The sequence below is a fragment of the Silurus meridionalis genome, chromosome 21 (genome assembly GCF_014805685.1).
Source record: "Silurus meridionalis isolate SWU-2019-XX chromosome 21, ASM1480568v1, whole genome shotgun sequence".
In the NCBI taxonomy this organism is placed as follows: Eukaryota; Metazoa; Chordata; class Actinopteri; order Siluriformes; family Siluridae; genus Silurus; species Silurus meridionalis.
Genome location: NC_060904.1, coordinates 7,002,431 through 7,022,610, shown reverse-complemented (window position 1 = coordinate 7,022,610; position 20,180 = coordinate 7,002,431). Strand labels below are relative to the sequence as shown.

At 36.0% G+C, this 20,180-nt stretch overlaps 1 protein-coding gene across 7 annotated transcripts in view; it reads right to left on the bottom strand.

Annotated features, from left to right (window-relative positions):
- The window catches only part of mllt10 (MLLT10 histone lysine methyltransferase DOT1L cofactor), a 64,220-nt gene that overhangs the window by 38,911 nt on the left and 5,129 nt on the right, over positions 1-20,180 (bottom strand). For all 7 annotated transcript variants that reach the window (XM_046877550.1, XM_046877551.1, XM_046877545.1 and 4 more), the window contains exons 3-6: positions 16,281-16,335; positions 9,481-9,590; positions 7,194-7,297; positions 5,549-5,642 (exon numbers count right to left, since the gene is read on the bottom strand). In XM_046877550.1, the coding sequence (XP_046733506.1) occupies positions 5,549-5,642; positions 7,194-7,297; positions 9,481-9,590; positions 16,281-16,335 (363 nt within the window). The remainder of the gene's footprint in view (positions 1-5,548; positions 5,643-7,193; positions 7,298-9,480; positions 9,591-16,280; positions 16,336-20,180) is intronic.

Sequence of the window (20,180 nt, the reverse complement as noted above, 5' to 3'; positions counted from 1 at the left end):
CAGTTCCAGAGAAGTGCAGCACTGTTTAAAAAAAAAAAAAAAAACCTTTTCATTTAAATTCTTCACTTTCTTCATTTGAATAAAGACTTGTTTTTTGTTTCTATGCTTCATTATATTGAACATAGCTTGAGCAGTGGTCAGTATTAGTAAGAGATCAATATAATACAGAATTAATAATAACAATAATAATAAACTGAAAAAAATTCTGTCTAAATTTCTGTTAAATTGAGTCCACTTAAATTATTATTTTTTTAATTATTTAAGATCGTCAAATTTCCTAATGCAAAAATATTCGACATGCTTCTACCCAGTCCTATCCTATTTTATTATTATAATATTTTATTTCTTTTTAATCCCAGGAAATGGCTGGTGATGTTACATTTTTAAATTTCTTAATTGCAGCAAAAACTCTCCCCAAATGCAATTCTCCTCTAAAAGAAAATATTTTCTTTGGAATGTATTTCATCTACAGATATACAAGTGCTCACCATTTACAGCCAAATCTTTTAACACAAAGATCAGCCCCCAAAAAAACAATAATTGAATACAGAAAAATAAAGAAATGCCTTCTGCTATTTGCCTGAACTGTTTGGACTGCACTGAAAAGCCAAACACACGGCGTTACTTCTCTGTCGGTGCTTATTAGAAGGCCTTTTCCCCTCCTCCAGCACCTCTCAGAAGACCTGCAGTGTGAGAGGGGCCTTTGTTGGGTTGGAAGACGCTCACACACACACACACACACACACACACACACACACACACACACACACACACACACGAGGGACAAATCTGCGAAGCAGCAGGGGGTTGTGGCTTCAAATCCCACTGCAGCTCTGGGGCTGGAGGACGTTACCCCCACCTATCATTCACTCACACACTCACACACACAGGAGAGGCAGGAAGGAAAAGCACAGTGCTGCCACTCATCCTTCCCTGAAACTCTAGCCGTCTCTCGAAGCGAGGGATTAGGAGAGAGAGCAGGAAGAGGGGCACTGATGGAGGAGACAAAGGTTCAGAGAGCTGCTGCTGATTGTCAATGAGATTAAGGGGTTATGGGGGTAGGAAGGGATAGACACTGGGTCATTCTTGTGTGTGTGTGTGTGTGTGTGTGTGTGTGTGTGTGTTTGTGTGTGTGTGTGTGTCAGGGGGTTTGATTATGCCACAGCTCAGCTTTCAGCACCTGTAATTGAAAAGTGAGTTCAAGAAATTAAGAGTTATTCCTGATGAGCGTTTAAAAGGCTCGGTGTGCGCACTTTAACGAGGGCCGTCAGAACACATCTACTCAAACACGAAAGCAGTAAGCTTCTATTTCAGGCCTAGAATCAAACTTCTTGCTTAATCTTTTTCACTAGACATAAATATAAGCAAATATACGCATGTAGTAGTAAATAAACAAAGCGTGTGTAGTGATGTCCATCACATGTATGATTCAGCAAAAACGGCACCAGATCGAAAGGGGAAAAACGCTCGCTTCTGATTGGCTGGCTGGTGTGTTATTCCATTTACCGTGTCTCTAAAGTAAACGGGGCTGGCACGTAACCATGACAACAAGCAGAAGTAGCGCTCTAGACTTTAGTTTGCACTTTGCCGTCTCGTGCTGAACAAGGAGTTCGTTTTTCTAATTAAAGATTTGAATTCGAATTTCAAATACAAATATTAATATCTATACGCTACAGCGTGAATGGGTTCGAATTTAAATGGGAGAAGAACTCGAAAATGAGATGATGTTCACAAAAGGTTAACTTTTTTTTTTTTTTGGTTGTTTTTTTTTATTTACATTGGTTTGGTATTATCTGCTACACATTGAACCAAAATGTATAATATTTTCATTTTGCAGATGACGAAGTCTAATACAAACTAGCACACGAGAACATAAATAAATGACTAAAAAAAATATTTATTGCTTGATTGAATGAACGAATGAAACAAGGAAGGGAGGAAGGACAGAAGGAAGGAAGGAAATAAGGAATAAATAAATCACACAAAATGGGTAAGGAAATGAACCAAGCTTGCAGTATGGTAACTCAAATGCTTAAACGATACAAAAGAAACAGAAAGAAATCATTCCGCCAAGCGCAAAGATAAATCGTATTCAATCTAGACTATATCTGTTTTATGAAAACGCACTTGGCGTACTGACAATATCAAAGAGAAAAGCAGAACGTGTCAATTTCTACGCCGCCACAAGCCCCAAAAGGAGGCAGGTTTCTTTGCTGTCTGCTTAATGCTTCTTATTTCGATGAGATGAAATGCCACAAAGCACTTCAACAGCAGCACGAGGGTCCGATTTCTAGACGTTTCCAACTTACACCTCAGACACAATGCTCATCATTGTAAAGTATCATTGTGATGCTGCAGTGTAATGTTCAAATGTGCTTTACTGTATTGTGTAAATATCGTCTAAGAATTGTTAAGATTAACCTATATTAATAGTGTAATGTATATTAATAGTGTAATGTATATTAATAGTGTAATGTATATTAATAGTGTAACAATCCAATGACTTGAAGCTACATATCACTTAAGAGAGACTAAAAAGACTACAATGAATCAATACAACAATTAACAAACAACTTCTGAATCTATTAATATTAGAAAAGGATGAAGAAACGGTATAAAAACAAAGACCTTCGTTTGATTTTTCAAATGTAGGCTAGTAAATCACTTCAAATTCAGGGGAAACAACAGAAAATTAGCCGAATGAATTAAAACATCAAATCATGTGAGAAACTGGAAAGGGCACTAAAGTTATAAATTCACCCTTTAGCACTGTAATGCTGCTTTAAAACAATATACTATACAAACAGAATTGAAATTGATCATTACAATTACTCAGTGTTTGGGCAGTTTATTTATTTATCTGCGAGTTACCTATTTTGATGCGAACGATTTGGATTCACGCGTTGAAAAAAGCTTGTGAACAAAAGCACTATGTTCCTGCAATACGATGCTTTCTATCTCGACATATAGCTGAAAATGGATATTTAATGTAGTGTAACATAATGATGCAGTGCACACGAATAAAGTTTTTAAAAACAATACAAAAAGACAATTTTCCGCATTTTGGTTCCTTCTTATATCGTATGTAAAGTCAAAAACGGAATCGGGGAAGGTTGTAGTATTTATATAATAGTATAGTAATGTTGTCAATAAATCAGTCTTGGTCAATAGCTAACAATCCAGTAGAGTGAAAACTACCATGTGCTTCCTAGGGGACATGTGAAATTACACGTTCTCGAACCGCTGGCCGTGCTACATCACCGAGGGTGGGTGAGTGGGGGGTGTGACATATATGGTAGGAAGTGCCATCCAGGCCATTACGGATACATGAGCTCACACGTGCGCATGATTGTCTGGTGTCGCTGTGATTGATAAAGGGGGGGAGTATGCCAAACCTCACCCCCTGTGAGAAAGCACTATATACTGATGTTACAATTACAAACCAGAATGGACGCGTAGATGAATGACTTATAAACATGCATGTGTTGATATTGAATTTCTACATGACTATAATTGATGATGGACACTTAGAAAGCTCCTTCCAATTTGTCCAAAATAGAAGAACTGTGTCTCTAAAACACTTAATCAAATGTGGCTACTTCTACAGTCAAATACATCACACACAGTGGTTCTTTAAAAGAATTGAAATGCTGCTAATATTCATTTCCTACTGGATCGATTTACTTGCTCATTCCATAAACAGCAAGTGCACACACACACACACACACCCAGCCCCACACACACGTACTCATACGACACAGCAGCCTCCCCACCTCCACTCGCTCACCACGCTGCTGTTCTGAACGACAGCACGTTAAAGACGCCAGCTGCAGCAGAACAGAGCCGAGTCGGTTGATGAGGACAACAGCAGGCATGCTGTGTGCAAATACTTCATCTTCAAGGCAAATGAGCGCGGTGAACCAAAGGCTACCGGCAAGTCTGTATGCAAAAAGCTGCCTCATAACCAGCCCACGAAGAGTTTTAGAGAAAAGGCACTTGAAGTGTAGCGACAGCGTCAACCTTTAAGTCTCTGAAACAGGCAAGATGTCCAAGTAAACTGTAGGTTTCTATAAATATAAAGCTGCAGCTATCATAGATTGAATCCTATGGAATGGAATCCCATTTCTGCCACATACGTAAGAAAAGTTTGGTTGCCAAATTCCAACTTTTTTTCTCGCAATTCCGAATTTATCGCGACTTTGTTTCTCGTAAACATCCAACGTTTTTGGTATAGCCACCGGTAACCATGTTATCGGCTTGAACTTTGATGCTGTTGGTGTATGAACAAGGGCTCCTCTGCGTCTCCCCCAGAGCTGATTGTTGGACAGAGTTCTCTCCGGGGATCGGAGGCTTAGTTTTAAACCATGCGATGGTATTGATTTAAGCCCATTTCGTTTTCGTTTTCATAACTACAGAGTGGGTAAAAAAAGTCGGAATTGCAAGAAATAAAGTCGGAATTGCAAAAAAAAAAAGTCGGAATTAGGCAAACTTATTTTAATGGGGCAAAATGGGCTTTAGCATGAATCTTCTCCACACCCCTCTCTGTTTTCTCCAGGTTCCTTAATTTTATTCATTTTTTAATTTTATATATATATATATATATATATATATATATATATATATATATATATATATATATATATATATATATATATACACACACACACACACACACACACACACACACACACACACATACACATACATATCACAGTAGATTGTCCTCACAGTATGCTGAAGAATTAATAGTGTAGCTTAAGAAAAAGACTATTTATACTTTCAGTCTTTGATATATCAGCAAATGTTTGTGGACACCTGACCATATGATTCACATGTGGTTTCTGAACATCTCATTCTACATTTAGTCCCCTGTTATAATAACCTCCACTCTTCTGGGCAGATGTTCCACTAGATGTTGAAGTGTTCAGCCACAAATAAATTAGTATAATCAGCAGTCAGCATTCCAATTCATCCCAATGGTGTTTAACTGGGTTGAGTTTAGAGCTCTGTAGCAGGCAAGGTTTTCCACTCCAACCCATGAAAACTATATCTTCATAGGGCTGGCTTTGTGCGGAGGGCCACGGTCATGCTGGAACAGGTTTGAGTCTCCTGGTTCAAGGCAAAAATGATTGCTGCCACATCCAATTATATACAATTGTGTGCTTCAAATTTTTGGAAAAGAACCACATATGGCTGGTAAAGTCAGGTGTCCCAATGTTTTTGTCTTTATAGTTCATCTTAATAATACACAGGCAAAAATTATTGTTGGTCACCTTTTCTTAGAATTTCGTCCTCAGTCTGCAATTGGAAGCAGCCATTCTTTGTAAGATCTTAAAGTAGGACAGCAGCCTTATAAAGTCCATTATTTTGGACATATTTTGAGGCAGCATATGTATATACAGGTATCCCATAAACCAGTTTACCATAAAAATAAATCCTCAGCAGACAGAATCGCCTCTCAGAGAGAATGCAAAAACAATAAAATGCATGAAAATGTAATATTGGTACATGCCTAAAAAAAGAATAAATACCTAATCTTGCTTCTTACCAGTTTGCTGTAATGGTACTTGCAGTAGCCACAGTATTTGACGTTGTCGGCGTCCGAGCCTTGCTCTTCGCACAGGAGGCCAGCAAACTGAGCGCTGCAGAGAAAAAAAAAATGAAGAGCCTGTTATTTTAGGAGTCCATCAAGTAAAATAAACTCCAAAAAGTTCAAAAGGCATGCAGAAAACCCTCAGGGTTTACACATCATATATTTTCTCACATTTGCACCCCTTTTGTTTGGACAAAAATACAATTTCTCTATTCAGATGAAGAGGTTTAAACTAATAACTCCAAACTTATCTTTAATGATTTAAGTGGAATGGAATAAAATGAACTAGTACAACAAACCCCCAAGTTCATTTAATTGTTTTTAACTCAAATATTGCATTAGTATCTTCTACCTTATAAAAATGAAACGTGAAGCAATCATACTTTACATACTTTACACACTATATGGACAAAAGTACCGCTGCAACAACTAATCTAGAAAATCATCCCAAGTCACGGATGAAGGCGAAACATCAGCACTGTAAGAAAAACTGTATCATCCTCCTCATGTGAAAATGTTATAGTTTTATAAAGTGCTATTGTGTAACCCATTTGTTTGCCAACTTCAGTCGCACTTGATCTGTTCTGCAGTGACTTTGCGAGCATCATTCTGTAAACAAAACGTGTCAAAGCAATGTTGTATTTTATTCTATAGTGATTTTTTTTATGCATGGTTGTCAACTTGCCATCTGCAAATTAACATTAAAAACAATACAAATGTTGATTTACTTGTTTTTGTTTTTTAAACAGGAAAAAAAACAGCATGGGTGAATTTCTTCAAAGGAGAAATATTTATACATAAATACCCTGAATTAGGGTTTTATATAGTTATATTAATAATATATAATTATAATAATTATTATTATATAACTATATAATTATATAATAATTTACAAAAGTTTTGTTTTTTATTCAATTAATCTGATTTTTTACTTTTTTATCCGATTAATCGGAAAAAATAATAAAAATAAATCATCATCATGGTCTGATACAATTATTATCAAAATAATCATTAGTTGCAGCTCTAGACAAAAGTATTGACACCCCCGACTTTTTCAGCGATAAGTGGTTCTTCACAAAGCCAGCTCCATTAAGATCTGGTTTTCATGGGTTGGAGTGGAAGCTCTTGAGTGGCCTGCAATAGAGCTCTGACCTCAACCATACTGAACACCTTTGAGATTAACTGAAAAGCTGACTGTACCCCTCGCTTTACATCAGTATCCGACTTTACTAATGCCACAACACAAAATCCCATCGAACATCTTCCGAGAAGAGTGAAGGTTATTATAATGGCTGATTGCTACTAAATGTGAAACAATTTGAGAAAGCACGTACAAATCGTATGGTCACAAGCTTTTGTCCATAGCGTATAAAACGTACAAATTCAAAAAAAAAATTGTTAGGCATAGTTCATTGGTCTTTCTGAAATAATTCAAGATTTAAATTTTTTAAATGTATAATAATAATAGCGAGTCAAAGCTCACCTTTCCTGATTTTGTTTCTTTTTTTTAATATGGATCTTTTCCATAAATAAAACCCTAGAATCAAGTCAGCCAGTGTGGCCAAGGTAAAAGACCCTTGTGAGACATCCCTTGACTCACCATGTGACGTGAAAAGCTTGGCGACAGCCGTGTTTGTTACAGGCCATGCAGGCACCAGTGGCTGCTTTACTCTCACGGCCTTGCTCTTCACAAATGTAGCACGTCTATAAGAACAAAAAGAGAAAAATATAAAATCAATACTTAGGCACACCCGAGAGCAAACGAGACAAAAAACAGAGGTACATTTTCATACCATACTGGCAGAACTCTCATCATTTACAATTTGAATACAATATTGTGATAAAAAAAAAAAAAAAACAGTCATCTATTTTAGGAGCAAGATGTTTAGATCAACTCAAGATTCTTTGGCATCACTGGACTGAAACCCAACATATACACTTATAACTCGCTTTATTAAAACGCCTATATGATCATTTGTGTAATTTTGCTGAGCAGTACAAATGTTTCTAGTTTTAGTGAATCTGTATCTATCAAAGCTTCAAATTCCTGGTCTTGATTGACAGCAGTGGAACACAATTCTATATCCTGCTGCTGTTAATTATATTCTGTGACTACGCTGTGTTTCCTGACATGCATTTCTGCTCACCACGGTTGTCCAGAGTGGTTATTTGAGATCTCATTGCCTTTATATGATCATGAATCAGCGTGGCCATTCTACTCTGATCTCTCTCTTCAAACTAGTGTTTCTGGAAAACTCTATACAAACTCTCGAGCCTGTGAAGTGTAAACAATTCTAGGAAACCAGCAATCTCTAGAATGGTCAAACCTGCCAGTGTGGCACCAACAACAACAAAGTTCTCATTAGATGAGATCACATTGTCCCTCATTTTGGATGATTTTTTACATTAATTTATGCACCGAGTTGCTGCCACTTGGCTGAACGAGTTAAATGAGCATCAGTACATGTGTACCGATTAAATAAACAATACAGTAAATAATAAAATAAACATTATTAGTTTGAACTGGGATACAAACACACAATCATTTTATTTAAACCTAAGGAACCTTTAACACATAGCTTCTGCCTGATCCGCGTCATATTGAGTCATTGCGGTCGTATCACAAATACGGAGCGATCCGATTCAAATTTGTTAATGTGCACTGTAATTTCATGGCTGTGAAAAGCTGCTGATGTGGTCTATGCAGTGCAGCTGCAAGAGGCAGAGCATGCTTACTGTGACAGCATCGACAATTTAACAAGCCTCTCCAAGGCCCGTCTTGGTAGCATGCCGATTATCGGGCGAATAATGACTACGCGGTTTAAAATTGGCTCGCAGTGAAGACTCAATTACCGAGAAAAGTGAAAGCGTTTCATCGCAGATTGAATATTTCAAGCATGAGATTAAGCTTGCGCTCGTAACACATCACATGCAGTGTCACATATTGCTGACTGCTTGTTTCATCACACTGCCTGGGCTGGAATTAGTTCATACCGTGAATTTATCATATCGGGGATGAGAAATATGCTAAAACGCACGAAATGATAATCGTCCAAACTAATATCACGGTTTTCTGTTTCGGGTTACTTCAGACAACGACATTAAACATTGGCATTAGCGCAAGGGTTTCCTTATACCGTTAAAGGAAGGGATATTTCTTCTTTCGGAGTGTTTCAATTCCAATCGCAAGAAATGACTTCTTTCGTGACGTGCGCTATAACAGCATTCTAAGAACAATCCTTCTTTTACTTCTTACAAGCACTTTGACGCAGCCATTCTCAATTTGTTCAAGTAAAACTCAAAGAAATAATTAACCCCTAGTGTATTTACACTACATAGCTTGTTTTCGTTGTATATTTATTATAGTAATAGCTACGAAATTTTTAACAGATGGACACATCACTGCATTGACATTTCTGCTTCATAAAAAAAAACAAAGCCATAATGCTGTTCTGTCATTTAGAAATTTTTGATTTGCAAAACATTTTTTTTTTTTTTTTTTACAAATCATTACATTTTAAATAGAATCCAAGACATCGCTAATTTCTTCTAATGAGCACTCATTAAACCTAATTTTATATGCTGATGTGTGTAAAGTTTAGTGTAAGAATTCTACAAAAACTAACATGAAACCAAGCCAAAGACATTAAGTGTGATTGTATAATAACTCAAAGCCTAAGAAAATCAGTAGTGCCAGAATTGTATATGAAATATACAGTTTAATTCATTCATTCTCTTTTCTTTTATGGTTATGCACTGGAATTATAGACAGCCAACAAACAAAAGTAACACACAGAGCACGTTCACGCTCACTCCCTCTTCCTCCCACCCCTTCTCTAAGCCTCTAATGGTAACTATTCAGAGCCGAGATGACATAGTGAGCTCACCTTATTATAGCGCTCATGAGGGACAGACTGTAAAACAATGGGCTCCATGGTGGAGACGTTGGCAAATTCCACCTCGGGGATGTAGAGCGCACAAACCACATGAGCCCAGCCTTAAAGAGAGCAGAAAAACAAAATACTACTGTGTTATCGGGTCACTGTTCATTCCAGGCAACAGGTTATACAACACCAAATACTGCTTACAAATCAAAAAATTATTATTTTCTCCCCCTCAACAAATACACCTTATTATAAGGATTTATAGTATAAACAAAAAGGTTCTGTAAAAAATTAAATATTTCAGCAGTTACCTTTGAAGCTTTCTTTTATTAGGTTAATGATATTAATGTTATAATATTAGATTTTCAATGATTCTTTTATTTAAATGTATAAATTAATAAAATAAAAATATATTTTTTGAATAATTTATTTAAATAAATGAATTAAAAAAAAGAAGAAAAAGAAACCCAAGTACACTGAGGTCGTCGTAATTTTTAAGTAAATTTTAGATTTCAAATTACAATATAAATATCAAATAAAGTTTGGCTCAGTGCAAGAAACATGCATCAATATCCTGTATAACTTTTTATATAGTTAATTATTTGCTTCATTTTTTTTCGGTCATTCTTTATAGCACAATACAAAACCAAGAACCAAAATAATAACAATATATCAAAAATGAATAAATAAAAAAAAAACCATTAAAACACAAAGTTAACAATCTTAATCTACAACAGAATATAAGGATATAAGTATTTTTTTTTATTCATCAGACTGATAAATTTTAACTGAAAACATCATAAATTTATAAATGTACTACCGGCCCAATATGTCAAGATTTATATTAATAATTAAACAAATAATGGGTCAGAGAATTAGGAAGAATTAAAGAAATGTTCTTCTGAGAATCTCCTATGGCCATTTACTCAAATATATATTTTTTAGTGAACTGTTTTTTAGTGAAATAGCTAGAAACAGTGAAATTTACTTGTATACTCTTCTTGTGCGTAAAAGTCAAATCATAAAAATTTTTTAAATTTGATTTCAAATTCAACACACGTCTGGGTTCGCAATTTTTTTTTTAACCGCTTACCATTGTGGAATAAAGTCTTTTCTTTCTGCCTGCAATGTTTACCCCCAAAGCTTACACATGCAAAGAAATCAAACAAAACTGCTAGCCCATTATGTCACTTGCCCTATTTGTTTAATTACCAATCATTTGTTAAAACCATTAAAAGCTTAATATTCAAAATTGGATCATTTGTTTTGCCCAGGAGTGTACACACATTCACAAATACACAAGTGTGGTGTGAAAAGCACATTTATGCCCAGATTTGGAAATCTATTATCTCAAACACCCTACTAGTTCCATCCCAGCAAAAAAATTTTAAAAGCCAAACAAATCAATGTTTTGTAGGTATGTGTGCAACATACATAGTCATTTAATAGAAGTCAAAAAGTAAAAAATAAAAAGAAGAATAAAGAAAAATAGAGGAAACAAGACAACGATTTCTTCATAGGGAACTAAACATCCACTGACAATATATGAGCTCTTAATACTTTTAAGCAAAAACCTCTAAATCAAAGGGCTGAAGAGTCCACAGAACATTCCAGAAACAACTTCCATTCATTGCCACTAAATCAAATTTGGAGGCAACCAGGGTATCGTTGACCCTTTAGACCTACACTTTGGTCTTTCTGCTTGCTTGTGCATTCCACTGTGATGGAGCACAGCTTTAACTAACTAGATGTCACTCGGTGTACAGTCTTATACACTGTGAAATATCATACAGACCCGGAAAAACTACGCTTTTATTACTGTCTATGAAGCTGTACTCTTCATGTTCTTAGTGACTGTTTCATACCTCTCCTAAAATACGTGAATGAAAAAAATATAAAAAGTGTGGCTCAATGAACAATTATTTTATTAATTGAATAAGTAATTAATGATCTAAAAAGATATCTTTGCAAACACCCCCCTTTCACCTTCAACATATTTAGCATACTGTATTTATGTGCTCAAAGCTTTACACATACACATTTGTTGCTGGTACAAAGACGCAATCAATTTTCCCAGTATAGACCGACAACACAACCGCCACAAACACAAAAAGTACCACCCGTACAGCCTCCTTTCTTCCAACCAAACCACCAGAACATAAAACATACTTAATTACAGTACTGCATAACGTCTGCACACAAAGAAATTGGGTTTTGGGGGCGTACATATTAAAATCCAGATTCAGTTAATAAAACAAATCGTCAGAATGACAGCCTCTGTCCGGTTTGTCCAGTCAAAGGGAATAACAACAGGCGTAAACTTAAAAGTGAACCTGTGACCTGTCTTTGACCTCGGACAGGGAGGGGACATTGAGGTTTTGAAGTCCCTCCAAGAATCTCGCAGAAGCCTATAAAACAGGGTAATAAAAAACCCAAAACACACCCCGAAGAACTTCTCACCCCTTCACATGCACCAGATCGGAATGACTGTAACTGCAATGAAGCAAACTTTGATGGAAAGCTAGGATGTCAGCAATACGGTGGTAAAAACGTCAAATTATTGAGGAATTTGTTTTATTAAGAGCAAGGACAAAGAAAAACGTTACGTTTGGAAGCATTGGAGAAAACTCCAACACCCGAGCAAACGTGACACACACAAAACTTTTGCCGATTATCTTTTTACCATGTCCGCACACAGGAAACTGACCCCTAACCGTTAATTATGTTGGTTTATAGTTTTCTTTTTTCCTTAACTTTAAATTGATCCAGAAAAGTAGTTTATGCTCCGCTTTCATTTCTTAATCCTGATGTTACATGCATTACTGAGCTTAATATTTGTTAGGCCTCTGCTGTTAGCTGTGAGGATTAATCTAATTCGCCGAATTAGAAAAAAAAGTTATGCATTAAAATAGGAGATTTAAGATAATGGATGCCAAAAAAAAAACAGTTTAATCATTCACTAAAATGTTTCCATTAAATCTCCTAGAAGCTCAGAAACAAAGTCATAATGAAAAGATCATTTAACATGTATTTATCATCATTTACAAAGCTACAGCAACACTTTCACAAATGCATAAGGTTTCGACCTATTTTATGACTGAGCTTTAAATCCCGGTTTTCATCAGCCCCTGTTAACTTATCAGCTTGTTTATTTCTGTTGTAGTGCTGATAATAGTCTGTGTGGTGTGAAAAACGCTGCCTGATCCCGGGGTTAAACCGATGTCCCCCTCATTGCCATTTAACGGTTTTCCGTGCTCCGAAGGAGGCATGGTCGAGCAGCTGTGCAGTCACGGCCGGTGTGTTTACAGTCTCAGCGCTGGCCTTGCCGTGAACCCGGGCCATGGAGAAGAGAAGTGCACTAGAAGTGCACTCACAGCCCCGCTGTGACCCCTACAACACCGCCCCATCGTAAAAAAAAAAACGAGAGGAGATAAACACACATTTGCCCCGCCCACTGTCACAAAGGAAAATTAGCAGGAGAAAACTGCGATGTAGAGTGTACAGACGTGCGGCTTTACAGAAGTGTGAGACCCCTAAAGCCACTTGCATGCTGGCTTTTGGATTTCCCAAATGAAAATCTGTTGCAAAGCTCACATGCTTATAAGCATAAGCATTTATAACTGCAAACTGGCCCATAAATTACATTCGTTCAAATAATAAATAATCAATTTATGTTTCAAAATATAATAAAATATAAATATATAATATAAAATATAATGATCACCCATATGCATGCACATATTTAAAAGAAACCTTGTAAGCTTTCAAATGCTCAATACAAATACAATAAGGAAAAGTTAAAATACAACTCAAAACATAATCATCAACTAGCTCATATAAAAAAATTGTTAAGGTAACATGATGTAGCCAGAAAATGTCCAATTTCTCCACCATTCTAAAATGTGTCCATAGGGACCATTTAAAGCTTCAAGGACTGTCTATTTACCAGGATAAAATCAGGCACAGAGAGAAAAATAAAAGAAAAAAACTTAAAAAATTATTGGTATAATTATTGTTTTTATGCAGCACAGGGGGGGCCAGCTGCCTGACGATAAGAAAGCAAGCAGAATTTAGTCAAAAGTCATGGTTAAATAATTGAAGCATAGTGAACTCTCTTTTCAGAATTAAATTGAACCTAATTACAAGGTAAAACTTGCTTTTAACCGCACAGGAACATGCTCTTTTCTTCACATTTAAAAGTTTTGCTATTTATTGGTCAGGTACAAAAAAAGCTTATGAACTCTCACTTCTAAAGGTCCCTAAACCTTATTTTATTAATTGTTGTGTTAACTGTGAGGCAGTCAGATGTTAAAATGTAGATTAATACTCAAAACCAATGCTGCTGTTCATGGGTTAACCTGTAAAAATTACCGGCATGTGTTATTTTATTTGTAATTAAGTTCTTAATCCTAATTTGTGAAATTATTCTAATAAATAGACAAAAATTGTATTGCATTCATTTAAATCATTTTCATGAAATAAATTTGCACTGACAGGGTCTTTAAAATGTAGTTACAGATTAAATATGTTCTTCAATGTATTATTTTATAAATATTATCATGAATCAGAAACACTTATTGTTGCCATATATCTTGTGGCTTAAATGCAGAGCATGTAGCAGTAATTTCCCAACAAACATTTTTATCTTTTCTGCTAAATAAGGCACACAAAAAAAATGTGTGTGTATTTTATATATATCTCAAAGAAAATCAAATTAATGCAATACACTAGTACATTGAGTAATCAATTAAATTGGCACAAAGTAAATAACATTTAATTTATGAACAAATCCAATTTAATCGTTTACATTTGTTGCACCCCATCTGGGTAATACAGATGTGTATGTAAGTGTGTGTGTGTGTGTGTTTTACATTTCTAAAAACGTCTACTTGACTGTTCTACTTAACTGTATACTTTATAAAATGTCTTTATTCTTTCCATTCTCATTCATTCTCTCCCTCGATATTTGGAATTGTCAGGATTTTTTCATTATTGAAGAAATTCTTAAAGCTGGACATAAAGCTAACTCTAGTTTCTTTTATTGTTGTGTATGTTTTCAAGTTTAATAATAATTGTAAAAAACAAAAACAAAAAAAACAACAAACAACAAAAAAAGTCCACAAAGCGGCGAGGCGGAGACTAAAAATAAACCTGCGGTCTGCCAATTAATACGTTTCTGAGGGATCTCAGATTATGAATACGTTCCCAGGATTGCATTTCTTTACAATGCATCCGGAAAGTATTCACTTCGCTTCACTTTTTCCATGTTTTGTTACGTTACAGCCTAAATTAAAAATGGATTGGATTAATAATTTTCCTCAAAATTCTACAAACAATACCCCATAATGACAACGTGAAAGAAGTGTGTTTGAAATCTTTGTGAATTTATTAAAAACATTGTTTGGAGGAAAAAAAAAAAAATCGATCACATGTACATAAGTATTTACAGCCTTTGCCATTACACTCAAAATGTCAAAACAACTTGATTGAAATCTACCTGTGGTAAATTCACTTATTTCAGGTAAATCAGACATGATTTGGAAAGGCACACACCTGTCTATAGAAGGTCCAACAGTTAACAGTGGAAGTCGGAGCACAAACCAAGAGATAAAGCCGAAAGTAATGTCTGTAGACCGCCGAGACACGATTGTATCGAGGCCCATAACTGGAGAAGGGTACCGAAAATGTTTTGCAGCAACGAGGGTCCCGATGAGCACAATGGCCTCCATCATTTATAAATGAAAGAAGTTTGGAACCACTAGGACTCTTCCTAGAGCCCAGGAAAAATAAGTGATCGTGGGAGAAGGGCCTTAGTCAGGGGTGTGACCAAGAACCTGAGGGTTACTCTGAAAGAGCTCCAGCATTTCTCTGGGGAGAGAGGAGAACTTTCCACCACTCCACCAATCATGCCTATATGGTAGAGTGGCCGGACAGAAGCCACTCTTAGTAAAAGTCACATGACAGCCCGCCTGGAGTTTGCCAAAAGGCACCTGAAGGACTCTAAGATCATGAGAAACAAAGATTTAACTATTTGGCCTGTATGCCAAGCGTCATATCTGAAGGAAACCAGGCACCACTCATCACCTGGCCAATACCATCTCTACAGTGAAGCATGGTGGTGGCAGCATCATGCTGTGGGGATGTTTTTCAGTGGCAGAAACTGAGAGACTAGTCAGGATGGAGGGAGAGATGAATCTAGCAATATAGAGAAACATCCTTGATTAAAAACTGCTCCAGAGGGATCTGGACCACAGACTGCGGCAAAGGTTCATCTTCCAACAGGACATCGACCCTAAGCGCACAGCCAAGATAACAAAGGAGTGGCTATGGGATAACTCTGTGTAAGGCCTTTGAGTTTCTCAGCCAGATCCCAGACTTTAACCCGATTGAACATCTTCAGAGAGATCTGAGCATCTAAGATCTGTGCACTTACACTTCCAATGCAACCTGATAGAGCTTGAGAGGTTCTGCGAAGAGGAATGGGAGAAACTGGCCAAAAATAGGTGTGCCAAGCTTCATAGCATCATACTTAAAAAGACTTAAAGCTGTAATTGGTGCCAAAGGTGCTTAAAAAAAAAATATTAAACAAAGGCTGTGAATAATTATGTACATGTGGTTTTTTTTTTTGTATTTGTAATATTTAAAATTATTATTATTTTTCCCCAAACTTTCACATTGTCATTATGTGGTACTGTTTGTGGAATTTTCAGGAAAATAATTAATTGAATCCATTTTGGAATAAGGCAACATCATAAAATGTGGAAAGTACATATAAATATAAAAATTTAACAAAGCATCCTTACCACCATTGTCCGTCCTTTTCAGAGCGCCATCTTTGTGTGGACAGAGCTCGCATCTCTGCAAACAGTGAGAAACGTAGGCTGTGAGTACGTGTGTAAGCAGAAACTAGGTTTTTATTAAGTCAGTAAACAAATACACAATACTTCAAAATGAAACAACTTTTAATTTCATAATGGCGGAGTCTAGACAAAAGTAAAAGTCAAAAATCCATGTTTTGTGCAAGCCTGGTGCATACCAACACGTTTTTTTAAAAGTACAGAATGGCAGCTGGATGAAAATAAATATATATTTTTTTAAATGTTCAGGAAAAATGTCGATATTTCTAAACAAGGAGTCAAAAATCTAACTTAAAGACAGCGCAAGTGTCCAGTCCTGTTGATCAGAAGCAAAAATATATTTTATACATATCTGAAATGAATACAAATGCTTTTTAATAAGATCTTTTTTTTAATAATTATATTATATATTTATAATATAATATTTATAAAACTCAGCTCTGAGTGTGGAGGAAAATAAATATATATACACAGCGTTTTGTCTTGGATTAAACTGGTTTGTACTGGTCTGGTACTTGTTTGGCTGGTTTATAAACATAGCCTTGCCAATAAAGCAGGTCTAGCTGGTTGATGGCTGAAAACCAACACGCACTGCTCTCATTTAAGCCATGTTTCAAGCAGGGATGGGTCTGTGATCGGTGATAACTTTTAACGATCTGCAAAGGTTTGTAATTTTAGTCAGCCAGCGGGGAATATAAGACTATTATATGTAATTATTACAAATAAAAAAATGCTTTTAACAACTAAAGAGATTTACTAATGTTTCTGTTGGCGTATTTAGATTGGTGCATTGATGCAGCATGAACGTTTGTATTAATTCTTTATATTTCTTTATTGCTGACAGTATTAAACTATAACTTGTCTGGTTAAGTAGGAAAGCAAATGGGGAAAAGACTTAGTATAAAAGTAAATATGCTGAAAAGAAAATCCAGTGATACACAGTACATCCAGTTATCCCATTTTAAACAAGTTTAGGTGACAAGTCTAGTTGCACATAGTATTTATGGTGGGTGTGAATTTGGAAAATATGTAGAATGAACAATAGCTCATAATATTCAATATAGCTAGCTCAAGTCACTCTCCACATGTGTACAAAGCAACAGCAAGAAAATGAAGAAAAAGCAAAAAAAACAATCAAATGAATAAGAAAAAAAAAAAAAAAGAAAACCTCTGTTATGATTCAAGTCTGCTGCCTTGTTAGTGGGACATCCATTATTACTAGCCACAAGACCATGATGATCTTTTTTTTTTTTTTTATTAGCCTAGAAGAAAGTGGGTCTCAAATTCCCAAGTCAAAATTGACCTTCATACAACTGGTACAAATAGTTGCATCCTTTTCCTATCAGTGAAATGTTTATACTTTCACTGTTTCATACCACCATGACAAAAAGTCAAATATGTTCTTTGTGTAATCTTCTGCAAATGCTTAGATACTGAGCAGAAGGTAAAGGAGATAGCACTGGCAAACTTAAACGAGGTTCACAGAATTACAGGAACTGCATACGTTTGGTGCGAATACAGAATTTACCACAAAATGTCAACACAATGAGTTTCCTTAACAGGTTTCCTCTTTACGTGGACTCATTAGACCACTTTCATTTTCTGCCAGCTTAAAAATGTGCAGTCTGAGAACTGCTCAGCTTTCGTTTTATTACTTGAGTGCATGCAGAACCATCACCTAAGTATTTTAAATGCAGTTCGATCCGAATGTTTACATACATCTAGGATGAAGACATTCAAATCAATGCTTTACAATGCCACGTTTCATGCTGCCAAATATTTCTAGTGTTCTTGGTCCCTCAATGTATTTGAGTGGCAAAGCCAAGCCTTTGGCTTTTGCTATACAATGACGACATTTGGGTTTGAAATCAGCTACTAGAGAATTTCAGCTTTCGTTTTTTTATTAATTACATGTAGATGCTTTAATAATTCAGAAAATAGCACCTTATGTGGAAGAGCTAAAAGCTTCTTCTTATTGATTCATTTTTTAGGTGAGCAGAAGTATAGAAACAGACAGTCCTAAAGTAAAACACTCAGTACCTAGCTGCATATCCCATGGTTGCGAGTAAGTCAGCATACCATTGACATTACCAAACTGATGCATCCTTCCAGGACCAAACCAAAAGATCCTTGAATTGTTGTTTGTTTTGGAGGGATTTTCCCTTCAGTCTCTTCTGCAGGAGGTGAAATACATGCTTAATTGGGTTAAGGTCTGGCGATTGCCAGTCTAAAACCTTCCATTGAAGAAGTCCTTTGTTGTGTTGGCAGTGTGTTTAGGGTCATTGTTTTGCTTGCATGATGAAGTTGCTCCCAATTAGAATGGGTGCATTTCTCTGCTAATTGGCAGACCGAATGTTTCTATACACTTAGTGAGCCTGTTTTAGAAGCAGCCATGAAAAAAAAAACTGTGTATTAACTACACTGCATTTGACTGAAAACCTTGTATGTTTTGGATCATGAGCAGATCCTATCTTTCTCTATACTCTGCCTTTCCTTTACCTTAGTTAAGATCTTGGTTGATCTTGGTTATAAAACTATTTGGCCTTGAATTCTTTGCGAATTCAAACCAGGCCTTCCAATTGATACTGATGATGAGCGGTTTGCATCTTGTGGAATGGTGTCTATATTTCTGCTTTCAAAGTCATTATTAAACAGTGTATGTAAACCCTTTAGAATTTGGTTGTGTACACATCAGTGGTTTCTTTCTTTTTCAGGACGTTCTAGAATTAGCTATTGCATTTTTCATACTTTTTTTTTCAAGGTCTTCATTATGGTCTAACCATTTAAACAACAAATTCAGCCTTCATAAGGAAAATGCAAGGGATCAAACCACATTCAGAAGTGTAACAGGGTCAGGTTTGTGGAAGAGGATTGCAAGCAACAGCACTTATTTCCATATAATAAGATTACTACTTAAGCACACATTTAACTCACATATAGCCTCAACATCAATCATAAACAAGATGACAGGCAGGTGACACACTTAAATAGACACTAGTTGCTGCGGCGTTTTGCCGTTGAGGTAAAAACAACCGGCTTTATGAAGTTTCTGGCCGGGCGGCAGATGTGTTATTCAATGTGCCGGGTGATAATCGAGCTTTGTAATGTTAATTAACAGATTAACACTTTTTCTGTTGAAAAATTCTGTTTCATTTGACGTACCATCTGCCAAAACACAGGAGAAGCTAAAAAAAAGAATTTTGTTAATGCCAGTAATGCAAGACCACAGACAGGTTGCTTTCAAGAAAAGAACACAACAGCAATACAAAATCTGACATACAAATGAGTCCATTTAATCAAGCAAAAAAGAAAAAAAAGAAAGATACCACAGAATTAAATTGTGTGTTAGTAGCTGTACAGGATAAGTATCTAAAGCTTTTTTGAGAACTATCCAAATTTACATTGTTTATCCCATTTATGCAGCTAGTTTTTTAGGGGAGGTCCTGTTTTTCTTTCTGTAGATACAAGAATGATCCTTGTTTTACCAATCAACAGCACTGAAGTTTTGTTCATGTTTATAGAATACAGAAAGTCACACCGAGTCCATCAGCTAGTCTGAGTGATGTTACTCGATAACTGGATTCATCTTAAGGCCAATATTTACATTAAAGTAAGGATGGAAAATTTCTTGCCTACTCATGTACATAAGAAATAACTAAGACTTGGTGCACATTTGAGTTTTTACCAAAACGTTCCTTTCGGCTGTAACTACTACACACATTTACACAAGTGTAGGCAGGCAGAAAGACAAACTACCATTAGCTTTGCACTAATATCCTGCAAAGTATCACCACACTTCAGTGTACTCGCTTTTATTCATCTAGTGTTGTTTGTACTAAATATTGT